Raw genomic sequence first — 16,401 nt, 5'->3', positions numbered from 1 at the left:
AGAAGCTGAGTTGCAAAGTTTATGATGGCACAGTTCAGCATTTGCTGAGAATAGTGAGTTGCCTAAGGAATACAGTTCACAGAGAAATCAAAAATCACAGCAGAACTATGAAGACAGAAATACAGTGGGTATATCCAGATAGACAAACATTTTCATTCTGTGTCATTAAATCCTGAAGTTTATGAGGCTAAAAGGCTCAAAAAGAGGCAGCCAGCCCCTCCCTAGTCATCACAAATCAGGAAAGCAATGAGAAGGATATTATCAGGTAGTTTCATAAAATACTTAACATTAACAAATTGTTCCTATGTTGCATTCCTTTTTCAAGGGCCATACAAAAAATGGTAACTGCATCAACATTACCAACTGATCCAAAAATTATTGAGACCCCCAATACTTGTTTCCTTTAAAAAAAACAAAAACACATAAAAAAAAACCCCACATCAAAACAATTATTGTGTTTCAAAGACTTTTTTCTTTTTTTTTTTTTAAGTGCAGCGAATTTCTTATGATGCCAACGAAACTGTGCCAGTACTCCCAAATTAAATGTAAGATTTCATACTACACCTCTAAAACCAGTTAAATCTTGTTTTGCTGTAACACTGTTTGGAATACTGATATTTTGACAGCAGTTTCATTATAAAATTTGTTAAGTGGAACTTTTTTTTTTTACCCCAGAATAAAATAACGGAACTGCCAGACTGGGAAGATCAGGGTGAGGAGTGCTGTTTTGTTTTAAAGAAGTTAGGTTACTTCACTAACCACAACCATATGAGTAGCATTGTGCAATTTATATCTCAGCTGTAGGCAGCTTTTAATCAAAACAGTAAACTGTAGATACTAGGACTTGCATCTAGCAAATCTCAGAAATAAGACTAAAAACAAGGCATGAAGTTTCAGTTCTAGAAGGCTTCCTTCACACACACATCACACAGACAAATACTGTAGATAACTCTATTATTATAGGGTTTTTATTACCTGATCTTCAATTGACTTATGATCCGTTTCCTGCAGCCAAGAGCCAAGAAGAACGCTATCATCATAATGACAAAGAGACCTTAGGAGTGATGTGGTTGTATTAGCAGAGTTGTCTGTCAAAGTAAATTCTGCTACCAACTCTCGAAGAAGTGCATTAAATGATCCTAAACAAATGGACATTAAAAAGAATTGGTGCTGCTTCTTATCCAAAACATTTCAGCTAGTGATTAGAAGTTCCAAATCAAAGCATGTATCATTACTTTGATTTCACAAGTAGCAAGTAGAGAAGTAAACCCAACAAGACCACAGTTGAGAGCAAGGCTTCAAACAGAACCCTGGGCTCCCAATTCCAAATTCAATGTTCTAAATAACAGATGAGGCCATTCCCTCCAGGATGACAATCCAGATTTTGTGGGAATTTGCTCATCAACATGATGATGTATATTTAACGAATTAAAAACAAACCAAAAAGCTAATCTGTCGGATCATGTGGCAAATCATGCCTGGCAATTTACTAATAATAACATAAAACTGTCTAACAGAGCAGATCAGGTTAAAAAAAAAAACAAACCAGAAACTCAAACTGAATCTTCATTCTCACATCTGTCCTTGAAGTATACTAATATATAGGGTTCTCTGGCTTCTAAGTAACAACAATATAAACACCTAAATTGGAGTTCAGAACATGACCCCTGTACTTCTCAACCCTATGAATAAGACTGTAACTTTTATACTGTTACTTCAATATTTTGCAATACTCATAACTCTGCAGTTATACAGTCAAAACAACATACAGAAGATGAAGAATATAGTACAAGACCCATGGAGATTCCTAGTATCTATTTTGAATCCTATTTCTGCTTCAAAAGCAAGGACCAAAAATACATCAAAAGGAGTAATAGAATTTTTACTTTAATAAAAATTATTAAAAATTTACATACCTTCATATGTCTTTGGAGGTAATAAAGCCAATATATCATAAAGTCTTAAACGGACCATAGCTGCACTAGCTTTGAGATGAGCTCCATGGGCTTTAATTACTGACGGAATACTAGAGAATCAAAACAGGAAAAGAGACAAAAAGAAAAATTGGAGTTACTGAAGAGAACATTTTCAGCTTTTCACAAGATAGATCTCCAGCCAAGACAAGAAAAGAGTGTTCAGAAAACCACTCTGAGTAACACTATTCAATTATATTTCCAAAGGTAATTGTGTGGAGCAGATTTTTCTTTTAATATAAAATGCATGCTGCTGTGTATTACACACGTGTACCTCCCCAGAAGAAGCTCCTAGCACTAGGTCGGAATATGAGTTAAAACAAATTAGTTCCAGTACTTCAGATCCAGGAAAAGACAAAAGTGAAAAGACAGCAAAAATTGCTACTTACTGCGACATCATCGTCATGGCACATTCTATGGGCGTCATTAATTTCCTGATCACATCCTCAGTAAGGAGCTCAGGACAGTGAGCAACAAAACTTCTCATGGCTAATAACAAAATAATTTAAATTAAAATTTTACTGAAACAAATATAAAGCATGAGCAAGATAACAGATCCTAAGAGAATATCCAAAAAGCAGCAACTAAATATGGTTATTCAAAGACTATGCAACATGTTCATAAAACTATGTGCCAAAACCAGGTCACATTGATGAAAATCTGACACATCTTCCTGCTTTCTTTGAAAATGAGTGAAGTTACAAGAGTTCTCTCTGTAATACTTAGGGTCGTGTTTCGGTTTACTGCACACTTGTGATCTTGCAGTTTGAAATCCTTACCGCAGAGAGCTCCAGCTCGGCCTTCCAGTGTTACTTGCCAGGTAAAAGAATCTCCTCTCACCTTCTCTGCCTCCAACTCCTTGAGAGAACGTGGAAATACATTTCGCCATAGCAGCAACATCTTAGGCAGATGATACCGAACAACAGAAGGACCTGTGCAAAAAAAATGAAGTAACAGTATAATAAAAAACCCTCTGTTTAACTAAGTGAAAAATCTGTCATGAAGGCTCTTGGTCTTTATTTTTCCTCTTATTTCACTTTTCTTTGTTTTCTCCTGCTTGAACAATGAAAAACCAAAAAACTTCTTTCTCATTTCTGGGTTGAAAACGAGGCAAATAAATACTATAGGTAAGCCTGTTTGTTGGTATCAGTACTGAAAATAGGAAATAGGCACTTCCATACCTGGTCATGTAATATGTAACCACTGCCAACTGTCTTTTTACAATCTTTTCATTCTGACTTCTATGGTTATTTATTATTAGTTTGAAGGCAAACTCTGTAGCCTGTCCAAACTTGTTCATAAAATGAATAGAAAAATAACTGACAGCTACTAATTACGTAACTATTTTAACCACCAAGTTTAAAGAAAACTTCTGAAAAAGCTCTGGAAGATTCAGTGCAAGTGCATTAAAAATATATTGGAGAAGGGCAACTAAAATAGCGATATGCTATTAGAAAAACATGACAGTAAGCTGGGAAGAAAAAAAAAATAATAAAAGAGGCAATTTAGAGAAACAAAATGAAACAAATGGTATTTGCTGAGAGATCAAAATACTGCAGAATGCATCAGAACTTTACTATACTTTCCAGTATTAAAAAAACGAAACAAGCAAACAAAATAAAAACCCCACTACTATTCCTGCAAAATCCAAGAGTATACTTAGAACCTCCAACATACATCTTCTGATATTTCTGTGATGGCAGATATGAACATAAGGTTGGCTTTTTTAAAAGACAGCTGAACAGCTTTTAAACTGATAGCACTTAAAAATCAGTACTGGTGCCTCTCCAGACACACACATGCAACTTGTTGGAATGCTCACTGTGTTTCATTTACATTCCACTTTTTCTGCACTGATTAAGGAAGGAAGATGAGGGGTTGCCCTTTCCACAGAATGACTAAAGACTGGGTTTCTAAAAACAGAGCAGAACTCTTTTTTTAGGTACCACACCTTCTACTATCCTTCAGCTTACATAAACACTAATATTTCACCTTTTCCCAGCATAAACAACAAGGCTAAGATAAATCCACTGTTTCCCTTGGTATGTGCTAGATACTGGACTGATTATATGTAGAGACCATTTGCCACAGTGGATATAAGAAACACTGGAGAAGCATTAAAACAAACCAAAAAACAACCATTTTTACAAACCTAAAGTCATAAGTGCTCCAAGTAAAAGCCATCCAGCTTGAGTCCGCTGCAAGGACAGCCTGCTGTTTTGTGCAGCAGTTCGTAACAGATCCTCAGCAATACTGACCACCATCTGCAGCAATGATGAAAATCAATGTATTTTAAATACATAAATTAAGCCACTGCAAGCTACTGCAACACATCCACCCTCACAGACTATATATAAAGATATTCTCAAATCATTTAAATTGACCTTCCATAAAGAATGAACGCAGATTACGTTTCATGCAGGTGACCAGTGTTTTGCATATGACAATGCAGAGAGGAATATTCTCTTCAGCAATTATTCATTAATATGCTAAACAAGAAAGCAAATTTGAAAGGGGTGGGTACAGAAAGCTGGTAAATATTACAACTGAAACTACAAACACATGCTCTGACCATTGCTCTCTTTCTAGGCACAAATTCAGTTTTGATAATGCTTTATATTGTTACCATGTCACACATTTTTGCAAAGCTATTATTTCTAGACAAAAACGTATCTTTTAGTACACTCACAGATGAAACACTCATCTCACCTTTCCTTTGGCATGAGGAATACCTAAGGGACACTGATGCACACCACCTAACAAAGCAGCCATTGCAAAACTGTAGCCACTAACAGCTTCAGGGGAGGTCTTCAGATTGTTGAGCCTTTCTGCACATCTATCTAAAAATGGAGTCAACTGAAAAGGCAATGCCACAGCTACACACCGCAAACACCATGCGGCAGCAAGCCGAGCAGCCATGCTGGGATGAAGAAGAACTGAAGTTACTGTCTCCAACAGACCTACAGAAAGAGAGTTTACAGTCTTAGAGGTATGATGAGCCTTTTAATATACAGACAACTAAATCGATACTAGACAGGCAACATGAAAGTTAAGAAAATCAGAATTAAAGTACTTTAATTCTACAACTTTGCCCTCTTCTTCCAGAGGGAAACATGATTAGCATTATGCTGCTCCAAATCAGGTTTTTACCAGCAAGGCCGGAGCTGCCAGAGCCATAGCACTGACTTCTACTACTTGAACAACTGAAAAGAAGCAGTAATCCTAAATAAGGGAACAGGCACTGGATGAGATGATTGCTACAATTTTGACTTCTTTTACACAGATTGCCAGTAACAGAACATTAAAACTGATCTTTGGTTTTGCTTCATATCGTAGACAAGCACATGCTACAGAAGTCACTCGCTGCTGTACTCTAGTTTTGACACAGTGCTGTCTCCCACTGCCACCCTGCATCCTTCTACACATTCCTAACCTCTATGCCTACTTAATCTTGCTTTCTAACTGTGAGCTCTTCAGTCCAGTCCATCTCCACACCAACACCTTCCTTAGTCCACATCTCTAACTTTGCAAACTCTTACTTCAAAGCCCCCACTGACACCTTATCTTTTGCTTTTTCTGTAGCTAGCTACTTCTGCTAGCTGCTATGAAGTAAGCAGGTAGAAATAACTCTGAGATAGTCCTCTCTGTTCTTACACAGCACAGCAGCCAGGAGGAATTAATATGAGCACAATCTTCCCCACACCACAGCTGGAGCAAAATCAGTATGAGAAGGATGTCATATGCATCAAGACAACAATCTATATAACGAAATATCTAAAGGAGCTTGCACTTCAATTGGAAAAAACCCTCAACATCTGCAAACTGAAAAAACCTGCAACACTATAATGTAAAGTTGAATTCGGATGTTAAAATAAACAAGAAGAAAATGCCATACAAACCCTTATCAACTTAAAATGGGACTATCCACAGCTTCATCCCAACTAAATACTCCTAACCTCCCCACAGAAATTTGATATCTAAGGGCAATACAGCTTTCAAGGAGCAAATATTTCAGACCTTCTATAGCAAAACCATTTATTTCCTATAAAACCATTATCAGAAACAAATTAATGCTAAAAATCAACTTTAATCACCCTAAAAAAGAGCTGCAAGCAAACTTTGATGAAAACAGTTCCTCAGTACTTTAATCAAACTTGACCTAAAGTTAGGGTACTAAACACTAAAAATGAGCTGGACAAATGTAGCTACCTGGAATACTAAAAGGAATGCCAGTTTCATCAACTTATTTATTACATACTGATTTATTATTTAACTAGACTGAATGATATTTCATATTCATTGCTCAAATGTTTCATCTATTTAAATTTATTTGCATACCAATAGAAGGTTCTTGAATAAGAGGAGATGCAGTGGCATTCAGACTCTGAACCAGACTACCCAGTTCCTGGAGGGCACACACCATTACATGCTGGCTTGCAGCTACATCAGCTGCTCCTGATTTATTTTCACTGTTAGCATCATTCACTACTGCTTCTGCAGAAAAGAAAAAAATATTTTCCTCAACTTCCACTTCAAATCACACCTCACCATACACAGGATAAATAGGGATAGCTTAGTTTTGACATTAAAACAAAGCCACAAGCTTGATCATAGCATGAACTTGCAAAGTAACTGTGTTCTGAAGAGAAACAGTTTTACAGCTGTGAGCCAAACACAATCATCAGAAGGCCATGAAAAACTTACGCCCATCATTTATTATGGAATGCAATGCACTAAGAGGTAGGATTAATAGTATAACATACCAAAGGCAAGTATACATGTATACAGCATGTGTATTGTATCTATAAGAGAGTAACCAAAATGATAATCTTGACATACCCAGGTTCTGCATACAAAATTGCATGCATATGTGTACAGAATAACATTAAAAAAGAAAAAAAAAAAAAACACACCACAAAAAAAAACTACAAGCCCCGAACACCAAAACTTGTAAATCATTAATCACAACCACTAACCCCTCTTAAAGTTATCCAATTAAGTTCTTAGATCTCACTGCAGGTTCTTTCTCCTACGAAATATCCCAGAAGCAGCAACGGTGACTTCAAAGAAAAGGGACTTCAATATCAACTTCATGTTTACGTGTCTACTACAGTACAAATTTAGAAAATGAGCCCCTTATATGAAGGGAAGTAATAAAAAAAAAAAAAAAAAAAAAAAGTTCTTCAGATCACCAAATACATAAAGCAATTGCCTGCAACTTTAACAAGGTGGCAGGAGGAACAACTTCCGCAACTGTTTCATCTCAGAAGAACAAAATTACTCCTCACAGTATAAGAAAGCTGAAAAATGGCTCAGCCAGTATAACAACGGTAACTTTTAACTGGTCTCAAAGAAAGAAAAATGGTTCTTACCCACTGCCTTCATTTGTTTACCAATGGCTTGACATATATCTTTGGCAGCTGCAATCTGTGCTTTCTCCCCAAGTAAGCTGCCCACAGTTGCTCTCAGGATAAAGGACACACATCTTCGAGAGTAAACTGCCTCCACATGAGTCTGAGTTGCGCGAGGATGGGAGACCAGATCAAGAACATGGGACAAAAATGTAGCGAAGTTGCGCTCCAACCACTGACCTCCCAACGTTGTGACAAAGACAACATAGGCCTGCAAATTCAGAAATTACAAACAGATCCAATTAAAACAGAAATGAAAGACTATATTCAGTCACCAAAGACTAAACACTATAGTTATACTCATGCATAATGCAGTACAGTAGCAATACCAGTTAGTAATAAGTAACCCTAATGAGGCTAAACAGGATGAATCAATCTATTAGCCAGGTCTTTGCTGCAGAAACTAAACTGTTTTCCAGTGCCAAGAGTAGCCCCTATACCGCTACACATTTTGTGAAACACTAAATACTCTTTGGATGACAGCAAGAAAACCCAGTCCATTGCTCTAAATATGTGCCTCTTTAGAATTTTTAAGAACATATGTTAATAACAGCAGCAACATTAATGTGTTCTAATTCACAATGAAGACCAGGCATTTTCATCAAGTTCACTTGAAAAGGGCTTAGAAAAATAACAAGGGTTTCACAAAATACCCCATGATCAAAAAAATCTGAATTCTGGCAAGTTACTGCAGCATACTGAAACGTATGTCGCAGCGAGAATGCCTGAACTTGAAGAGATGCTACGGCCACCTTTCTCTATCATACAAGTGGAGCTTCCACAGTCAGCAGATTTCAGCTACTCAAGACAGACATATGGAGTGAAGAAATGTAGTTTAACAAATTAGGGCTGTAAACTACCCAGCAGCTGAAAAAAGCACATACAAAAGGACAACAGTGTGTCCTCTCTGAAGAGAAATAAAATTGAAAAGTGGAACTAAAGTCTTCAACATACTAAGGTTTCCAGTATTTTTGTGAGTTAATCCCACCTCATACACACTGATCAAATAAGCTTTCCTTGGCACATATTCCAAACAATAGTTAATGCACATCAATAATAAAACAAAGTAGCTTAGATGAAAGACACTACATGTACATCTAACAAAAGAGGTGAGTCAAACCAGACTTGTAAGTAAACTTATAAACAAGGAACAAAAGTGTGCATTTTCCCTACTAAAAGGGTAAGTTATGTATAAATGTTACTTCACTTAAAAAAAAAAAAAGTTAAAAATATTACAGCTCATGACAAACCTGGGTAACACCAACTCGCACTTCCCTATTGACTGATCCTCCTACTTTTAACATCTCTCCACCACTCTTTAGGAAACCAGATCCTCCCCGCAGAAATCCTGTGGCCATAAGCTCCAAGACCTCCTCAAGCGTGGCTCTCTTCACATTCTGCCGCATCACTTTTGCAAAAAGAAAAGTTATTATTTAATCCCAAAGTTCTAAACATTACAAACAATGATCTTGAAACCAGACATCAATTCAAAACCGTCCTGCAAACACAAATCCAGCCAATATTTCAGAAAACAGCTTGTTTCCATGTTTAAGAAATAAGCTAATTTTCCCAGGTGATTTTTGTTAGTTTTCTCTTTCCTTCTATGACAACAGGGATTCTGCACTCCTTTATCTTTTTAACTTAGAGTCTGTAAAACCAAACAATCCACCTACAAGCTTTCATCTTCTGGAACAACAATGTATGATACAACACCGTCATGTAACATGGTACTGAAGGTGCATTTTGTCCACTTGGAAATGAAATCCAGAAAGATTTGTACCTGTTGCTTGTTTTGGTATCAGTGCTGTAGCCATGACCGTCCCCAAAAGCTTTGACACTGCAACTCGTACACCATAGTTTGAGTTTTCCAGAGCTTTGAAGCACAGCGTTGCAACATTCTCCAGCTCAGCTGTCCACATAAACACCGCTTCATTCTGTAATTCGAGCAGACACTGTAGGAAAAAAAGACTTGCTGAGCACCAGTGGAGACCATTCTTACCTTTTATCTAAGTGCCAGTGTAATTATCAGGTTTATTCAGCAAGTATTTTAATATGAATATTTTAAAAGTTAATTTCTACACACACACTCTCCCACTTACCATATAACTTTGCTGAGTAAACAGTCAGAAGCCTCACAGAATAAGTAAATACATAAATAAAAATTAAAAGAGAAAAGCACAACAAAAAACTGTTACCAAAAACTTCTCACATTGAGGCTCACAGCTAAGACATTTTATCTCATGTTTGTTTAAGAAGCAGGGAAAACAGTATTACAATACCTCTGTTTGCATGAAATAATTCAAATTATTAGTGTAAACTAGTAAGGACTTACCTTGCCCAAGTAATTATCAAATTTGCTATCACAAACAACAGTTGTTATTAAACTGCAGGTACTTTACAATTACAGAACAAGAATATATAGGACTAGTAATAAACAAACCCACCTTAGCCACTGCACATCGTACAGCCATAGATCTGTCTGTCAACAGAGATCTGGCATTCTTATAAATATCACGGTGACAAGAAGCTGCTGCTCCTCCAAGTCCATTCAGGACTTTCTGTAAACTCATCAGAATTTCACTGCGGCCCTGAGACTACACATACACACAAAAACATTTATGAAAAAACATGGACACAGTATTCATACTGAACCAGGTGCATAATTCTGCATTTTCCTGCTTCCATGCAGGAATATTTTTGGAAACATTTATAATACATTTCACTGCAGCCATACACAACTGACACCTTGCTGCTTTTAGACAGCAGTAAGCACTATACACAGCTTTACTCAAACTGCCTCAGTTGTCACATAGATTAAGATGATCCAACATATTACCCTAGACAAGATACTTCTGTCCTACCCACCTCCCCCAACTCCCCCTGGCTGCAGCCTTTGGAAAACAAGGGAAAAACAGCTGGGAGAACAGGAATCCCAAGTAGTCAACAGCTTTCTACTACACCAGCACACAGGCAAGTAATGACAGTTGGAAGGTAAAAAAACCCCAAACAACTCAAAACACACCAACCAAAGCATTAACCAAAAGCACACCCAACAGCACAGGACACATTCTCCCAGTATCATGACACTCTCTCTCTTTTGGGGGGCAATGTATCCTGCTCACATGCAGAGCAACATCTTTGTTGCAAAACTCAAGTATTTATTATTCATTTTTAAATAACTGAAGGTTTACTCAGCATACATGAGCAGAAATCCTAATGCAGTGATTAGTAATGCTACATACAACCATTTTACAATTTGAATTAATGATGTCACTATGAAGCAACTACTATAATCGTATGACAAAACTCTAAAAACTCTTCTGCAGTAAAAAGACATGCCCATGTTTCACTTGATACTAACCATGTAAGTGATTTGCATTTTTCTAGGTAGATAAACAATCCAGGCGTTCTGGCAAACTCTTTTGGGGGAAGCAAATTTCAGTCTAAATGGCATCAAGACCACATATATAAATAATCTGAAACTTACCTCTGCGCTTTTCAGAGACTTTAAAAGATTATTCACTGTTTCTGGGAAAGAACTACCCAGCATTCTGCCCATTTTTTCATAGAATGCTCCAACACATGCCACAGCAGCCCTATGAAAAAAGACATTAGTTGGTGTACTCATTTTCTGTATCATATAAGTGAAGACAAAATGCTCAAAAATGTATGTTTTAATCATCATTGATGAATAAAAAACTATTTATTATCCTCCACTACTTATACTGTAATGAAAAACTTAATTAGCTTCTAAGAACGTAAATGTATTTGAGTGGCTATTACTAGAGGATCTACACATAGATTCTGGAGAAGGCAAGTATATGCTTAAATGTCAGCAAGATTAGGGTTTTGTGTTTCAATAAACTGTCTCTTTTCCAAGCACCTGCAAGATAACCCCTACTCTTTAATATACGCTCACATTTCTGTAGATACTGAATGATGGGTTTTTTCCAAGCCTAAACTTAGAATATAGAAATTATTGCATAACACAAGAATATTTATAGGAACTGTAAAAATCACTGGATCCATAAAAAGAGTTTTATACACATTTTCCTTGCCCTGCCATTTGAGATTAGGATTTTTTTTAAGTAACACTGTACCGCAGTTACATAATGAATTACTTCAGGCCCATCAAGAAGCAGCTCCTGAAAACATGCACCTTTTCATCATGAAGGAACAAGCCTTGTTTTTAAACCTGAAATTCTTGGGTAGATTACCCTTTAGTAAACCTAATTATTACCAACTCATTATAGCCCACCCCTATCAGTGAGACAGCTCCTCTGAGTAAAAAGGAACTGGATCACACATACATACACACACACATCCAAGTATACAGACTCTGAGAGACATATGCAGTATATCATGGTAGGGGAAACGTTTGATAGGGGAAAAAGAAAAAAAAGCATTGAACATCTGCTTACAATTCTCTGAGCACAGATAACACTCTTGTTTGACAATCTGCAGGTTTCATCTTAAATAGGGTACCTGCGTGCAATCAGCAATAATTCCACTAGCAGGATCTCTTCATTGCATCACTTCATCAACTGATATCCTCTCCATGACACAAGCATATGAAGGGACATAAGACAGTCCCTTGCTTAAAGGAAAGCATCTCACTTTCAACTAGCCATGTACGTGTCACCTTTGAGTCCTGCCCTCCACAATCCAAATCCTGCTCTTTTCCTCTGCTATACCAAGCACGTTAGCTACAAATGAGCATGCAAAAGGTAAGTAAACGTAACGCGCACATATACAATCATATTCTTCTTTAATATCCAGGACCACTTAAAAATAATTCCCTCTTCCCTGATTATATTAAACATACAGTTTTGTAGGCAGGTAGGCTGCAGTATCATCTTTGCTCTTGATGATGTCATTACACTTGTCAAGTGTCTGAAAAACAGTAAATGTGTCTCCAATGCTGTAAAGAGCAGCAAGATTTTTTGCTAGTAGTTTTCGCGTAGGTGGCCCAGGAGAACTGCTGATGAGTCCTGTTAGTTGTTCTACAAGTTTCTTCTGTTTTTCCTTGACATCCGTCTGTTAATGGACCAAAAATAAGTAAGAAAAGTAACTTAATCCTTTGTCTTGCCTCCAACACCCAGCAAAACCTACAAGAGATTGAAGTAAACCTTACACCAATCCCCCTTTTATGTACTTCAGCAAACTGCTTGTCTCAGAGATTTAAGGTACATTCAATAATAGCAAAGACAGATGCTAAATGCTCAGAATTAGCACTGTTACTCCATTTGTCTTTTGCTTTTTTAAAATACTTACTAAAAATACAGCAATGCCTGCCTAGAACATCTTTTAATCCTGTTTACCATCAAGAATCCCTACTCTGGAAGGGAAGGTTTTGCCTTCCAAATACTTACGACGATGAAGAACTCAAACCAAGCCACGTGTTATATAACAGAGTCTGACTGCCTACAGCTACAAACTAGTACAGAGGCTCTTCAGGCTGAATCTGAAATCTGGCTATTACCTGTCAACTTTCTCTAGCATGAAATCAATACAAATGTTTTAGAAAGAAGGAGGGGGGGACACTGTAAAATTACCTTGTTTGCAGCTACCAGCACTTTATCCAAAAATCTTAACCATTCAAAGATAAAGACGGGTCTCTTTGCTTCTGTGATTTGAGCTAATGCTTCCTCATTCAGCAGCAAACTGTGAGCCAGCTCCATAACTGGTTAAATTCCAGTTTTATTGTAAATTTGCGTAGCAATTCTAAAATAAAAAATGTCAACATTAGCATAAAGTATAACCGTACAAAGCTTTGAAAATGAAAAAAATTCAATTATGAAATCCAGATTACAGTATCATGGATCCACCCTGTTTAGACTTGTCTTAGCTACGCAGTCCCACTGAAATATTACTCACATATTTACAACTGAGTATATCCATTAGTATTTCAGGAAACAGAGTCGTTAATTGTATAAAGAGCACTTACAGGCATCTTCAGGGTGCTAACTCTTACCTAAGAAAAGAATATACTGAAGTCCCTGTTTAAAGAAGAGAAGGGAAAAAAAAAAAAAAGCCAAACAAATCCACACACAAAAGAGGTAAAGGAGTCATCTCTCTGTCTCCTCTTACATGAAACAGAATAGGGATTGTCCCTAATCAAGACCCTTGACTGCATTCCCAAAGCTTGTGCATGAACCTAGACACCTTCTCAACACCTTCAAAAAACAAAGTGAGAAGGTGATGAATCCACCACAAATTTGAGAGAGGCAAGAACAGTGCCCTAAAAGAGACAAGAACTGACCTAAGGCTTCCCAAATCCCACTAGCATTGCTTTAAGCGCTGGACAAATAAGCCCTTTGAAATGCAGAAGGAATTACAAGCAGCAGCCAAATGACCACAGGTCTCCCCAACAGGCAAATTACTAACACCAGAAATCCTCCTCAAACAGTGAATGGAGGGAGGGCAGCAACAAAGCACTACCTGAAGCACACTACCAGTGCAAGCAAACACTCTGCAGACAACTTAACCATAGCAAACCACATTTCAACAAATTGTAACTGTTTAAGGCTGAACAGAGTGAAAAAAGAAAACTTACATATAAAAAAAAAAAATCAAAAAATCAAAAAATCACGAAATGCCATCAACCTTCTTCAGCAAAAAGAAACCCAAAAAGCAAAAAACCCCACTCAACCACAAAACCTGCAATTACTATTGCTGAAACTAGTGTCTCTGGTAAATCAAAACCAGCATAGCAACTAAGGAGTATTATGTAAGGCACGTCTTTCAACAGCTGCATCATTCCACTTGTGCTTTCAAGTGCTCACAGCTGCTTCCTCATTCAGTGATCAAACCCAACAAATTCTTAAAAGTCAAATTCAAATGAAGTGATTTAAAATTAAATATTTTTTTAAACAATCCCCACATTAGACAGTACTAAAGGGCAACATATTAGTATTATAACTGCATTACATTTCTAAATTCACCTTATGGTTTGGTGCTGATGAAACTAAAGCAGCCTGATGTCTGCAATACTAAGCCTCTGCTCTTTGGTACTTTGCATTACAGTGTATTTGCATTATAGTATTTTTCACTGCATACATCTCCAGCGACAGATGAGGAAAGGTGGAAGAGCAACACAGGGAACTACATATAGCCCTCCCCAGCGCCTCCAAATTTATGAAGAACTGAGGAGGTGTTGCCTGTCAATAAAGCACAGACACATCACTTCAAAACACTTTTACATGAGACTAGGGAGAAACACAGTGAATAACAGCACTAAGATTCTTCACATACCATCCCGGAGGCCCACACTGCTCATCACACCCGCACAACACAGGGATACCATATGACAGGTGCTACCCTTTTCCTCCCCTATTTGGGGAGTGTTTTAGTGTTTTATTTTTTCTCCTGGCCTTTAGAGCCATGAACATATTCTGCTTCCACACACTCTTCTACCTCTTCACCTAAACTTACGAAACGTAAGCCCTCAACAAACAAATCTGCATGTACATTCAGCTGTGCCATTGAAGCACAAGGGATTGAACACAAGAACCCGCTTCTACTCTATTATGGTGAGACCCCACCTGCAGTACTGCATTCAGCTCTGGGGCCCCCAACACAGAGGGACATGTGGCTGCTCAAGCGAGTCCAGACGAGGCCATGAAGATGACCAGAGGGCTGGAGCACCTCTCCTATGAAGACAGCCTGGAGAAGAGAAAGCTGCATGGAGGCCTTAGACCAGCTCCCACTGCCTGAAGGGAGGCTACAAAAAATCTGGAGAGAGACTTTTTACAAGAGCAGCCAGTGACAGGGCAAGGGGGAATGGCTTTAACATAAAAGAGGGAGATCTAAGTTAAATATAAGGGAAGAAATTCTTCACTGTGAGAACGTTGAGGCACTGGAACAAGTTGCTCAGAGGAGCTGTGGCTGCCCCGTCCCTGGCAGTGTTCAAGGCCAGCCTGGATGGGGCTTTGAGCAACCTGGTCTAGTGGAAGATGTTCTTGCCTGCGGCAGGGGGTTGTAACTGGATGATATTTAAGGTCACCTTCGAATGCAAACCATTCTAGGATTGAACACATACACACATACTGAGCTAACTGAAGACTCGGAGCCTACATACAGCTGTTGTTGGTCGGCAATCCAAAGCTCACCTACACTAGCCAGAGGTTTGCTCCAAAACTCAGCCAAAAATGCCCACCAAGTTCTGATTCTGAAGAGGGCTGGGCCTTGTTGTGCATGCTACAAGTAATAAATACACTGTTACCTCCCACAGGATCCCCCACAGGCAAAGTCAACGAGCAAGCTATGCTGAACCATTATAGGGACTACAAAACATTCAGGTGTACTACAGTTTCTTTCTATTCTCCAGCCAACGTTTCATAGCCTAACTGAACCCTTAAGATTTTCATCACATACGAACTTCAGTCAGCTAAGCCAGAATGCAAAAAACTGGGCACATTCAGGAGACGCAACATCCTCCCGAAGCACCACATCGGATGAATACGCTTCTGTGCCTGGGTCCCGCTGCCTGTATCGGCGACTGTCACAGGCTGTAGCACCTCCCCAGGTCCAAAACTCCTTCGAGGTAATGCCTCAGGACGGCACTACAGCGCTGGCTCCGTCACGTTCAGCAGCACGCACAGACACACACATAGAGCCCATTTCGAGCACCGCGGACGCGTTTCGCTCCTACCGTGCAGCTGCCGCGTTCTGCCAGCTCCGGGCTGCGTAAGGCGGTGACAGCGCGGCCGCGGCCCCCGGGGAGGTGGAAGGGGACGGGAGAACACGGCCCCGGCCGGACTGCGCCACACGAGTCCCCTCACCCGCCGCGCCCGCACCGCCACGGCCCACGCAGCGATGCACCCCCCACCGCGGGGCCACTACCAGTGGGCTTGGCCGCTTCCACCCGCACCGTGCCCCGGCCGGGCTAGAGGGGAGGGAACCGGCGACAACAAGACACCCGAGCGGCTGCGCCCCTCAGCCCAGCACCAGCCTCGCTATCACCCGGCAGCGCTGAGCTACCTGCTGCCGTGCAGCAGGAAGCGGCAAGTGCGCAG

The 16,401-nt window shown here is 39.1% G+C and overlaps 1 protein-coding gene across 7 annotated transcripts in view; it reads right to left on the bottom strand.

Moving 5' to 3' along the window:
* HEATR5B (HEAT repeat containing 5B) overlaps positions 1-16,363 on the bottom strand; it is a 57,239-nt gene extending 40,876 nt beyond the window's left edge. For 3 of the 7 annotated variants that reach the window (XM_080614677.1, XM_080614679.1, XM_080614680.1), the window contains exons 1-15: positions 16,038-16,361; positions 12,940-13,108; positions 12,210-12,421; positions 10,872-10,980; positions 9,829-9,978; positions 9,165-9,336; positions 8,635-8,792; positions 7,346-7,595; positions 6,312-6,467; positions 4,683-4,933; positions 4,126-4,237; positions 2,753-2,905; positions 2,363-2,462; positions 1,917-2,026; positions 976-1,139 (exon numbers count right to left, since the gene is read on the bottom strand). In XM_080614677.1, the coding sequence (XP_080470803.1) occupies positions 976-1,139; positions 1,917-2,026; positions 2,363-2,462; positions 2,753-2,905; positions 4,126-4,237; positions 4,683-4,933; positions 6,312-6,467; positions 7,346-7,595; positions 8,635-8,792; positions 9,165-9,336; positions 9,829-9,978; positions 10,872-10,980; positions 12,210-12,421; positions 12,940-13,065 (2,223 nt within the window). In that variant the 5' untranslated portion in view covers positions 13,066-13,108; positions 16,038-16,361. Of the gene's footprint in view, positions 1-975; positions 1,140-1,916; positions 2,027-2,362; positions 2,463-2,752; positions 2,906-4,125; positions 4,238-4,682; positions 4,934-6,311; positions 6,468-7,345; positions 7,596-8,634; positions 8,793-9,164; positions 9,337-9,828; positions 9,979-10,871; positions 10,981-12,209; positions 12,422-12,939; positions 13,109-14,328; positions 14,545-16,037 lie in introns of all 7 variants that reach the window. The other 4 variants (XM_080614678.1, XM_080614683.1, XM_080614681.1 and 1 more) reach the window with 4 other exon arrangements.
* Between the last annotated feature and the right edge of the window lie 38 nt (positions 16,364-16,401).

Source organism: Psittacula echo (assembly GCF_963264785.1).
Source record: "Psittacula echo genome assembly, chromosome: 4".
NCBI lineage: Eukaryota > Metazoa > Chordata > Aves > Psittaciformes > Psittacidae > Psittacula > Psittacula echo.
This window is presented reverse-complemented; position numbering and strand designations above follow the sequence as displayed.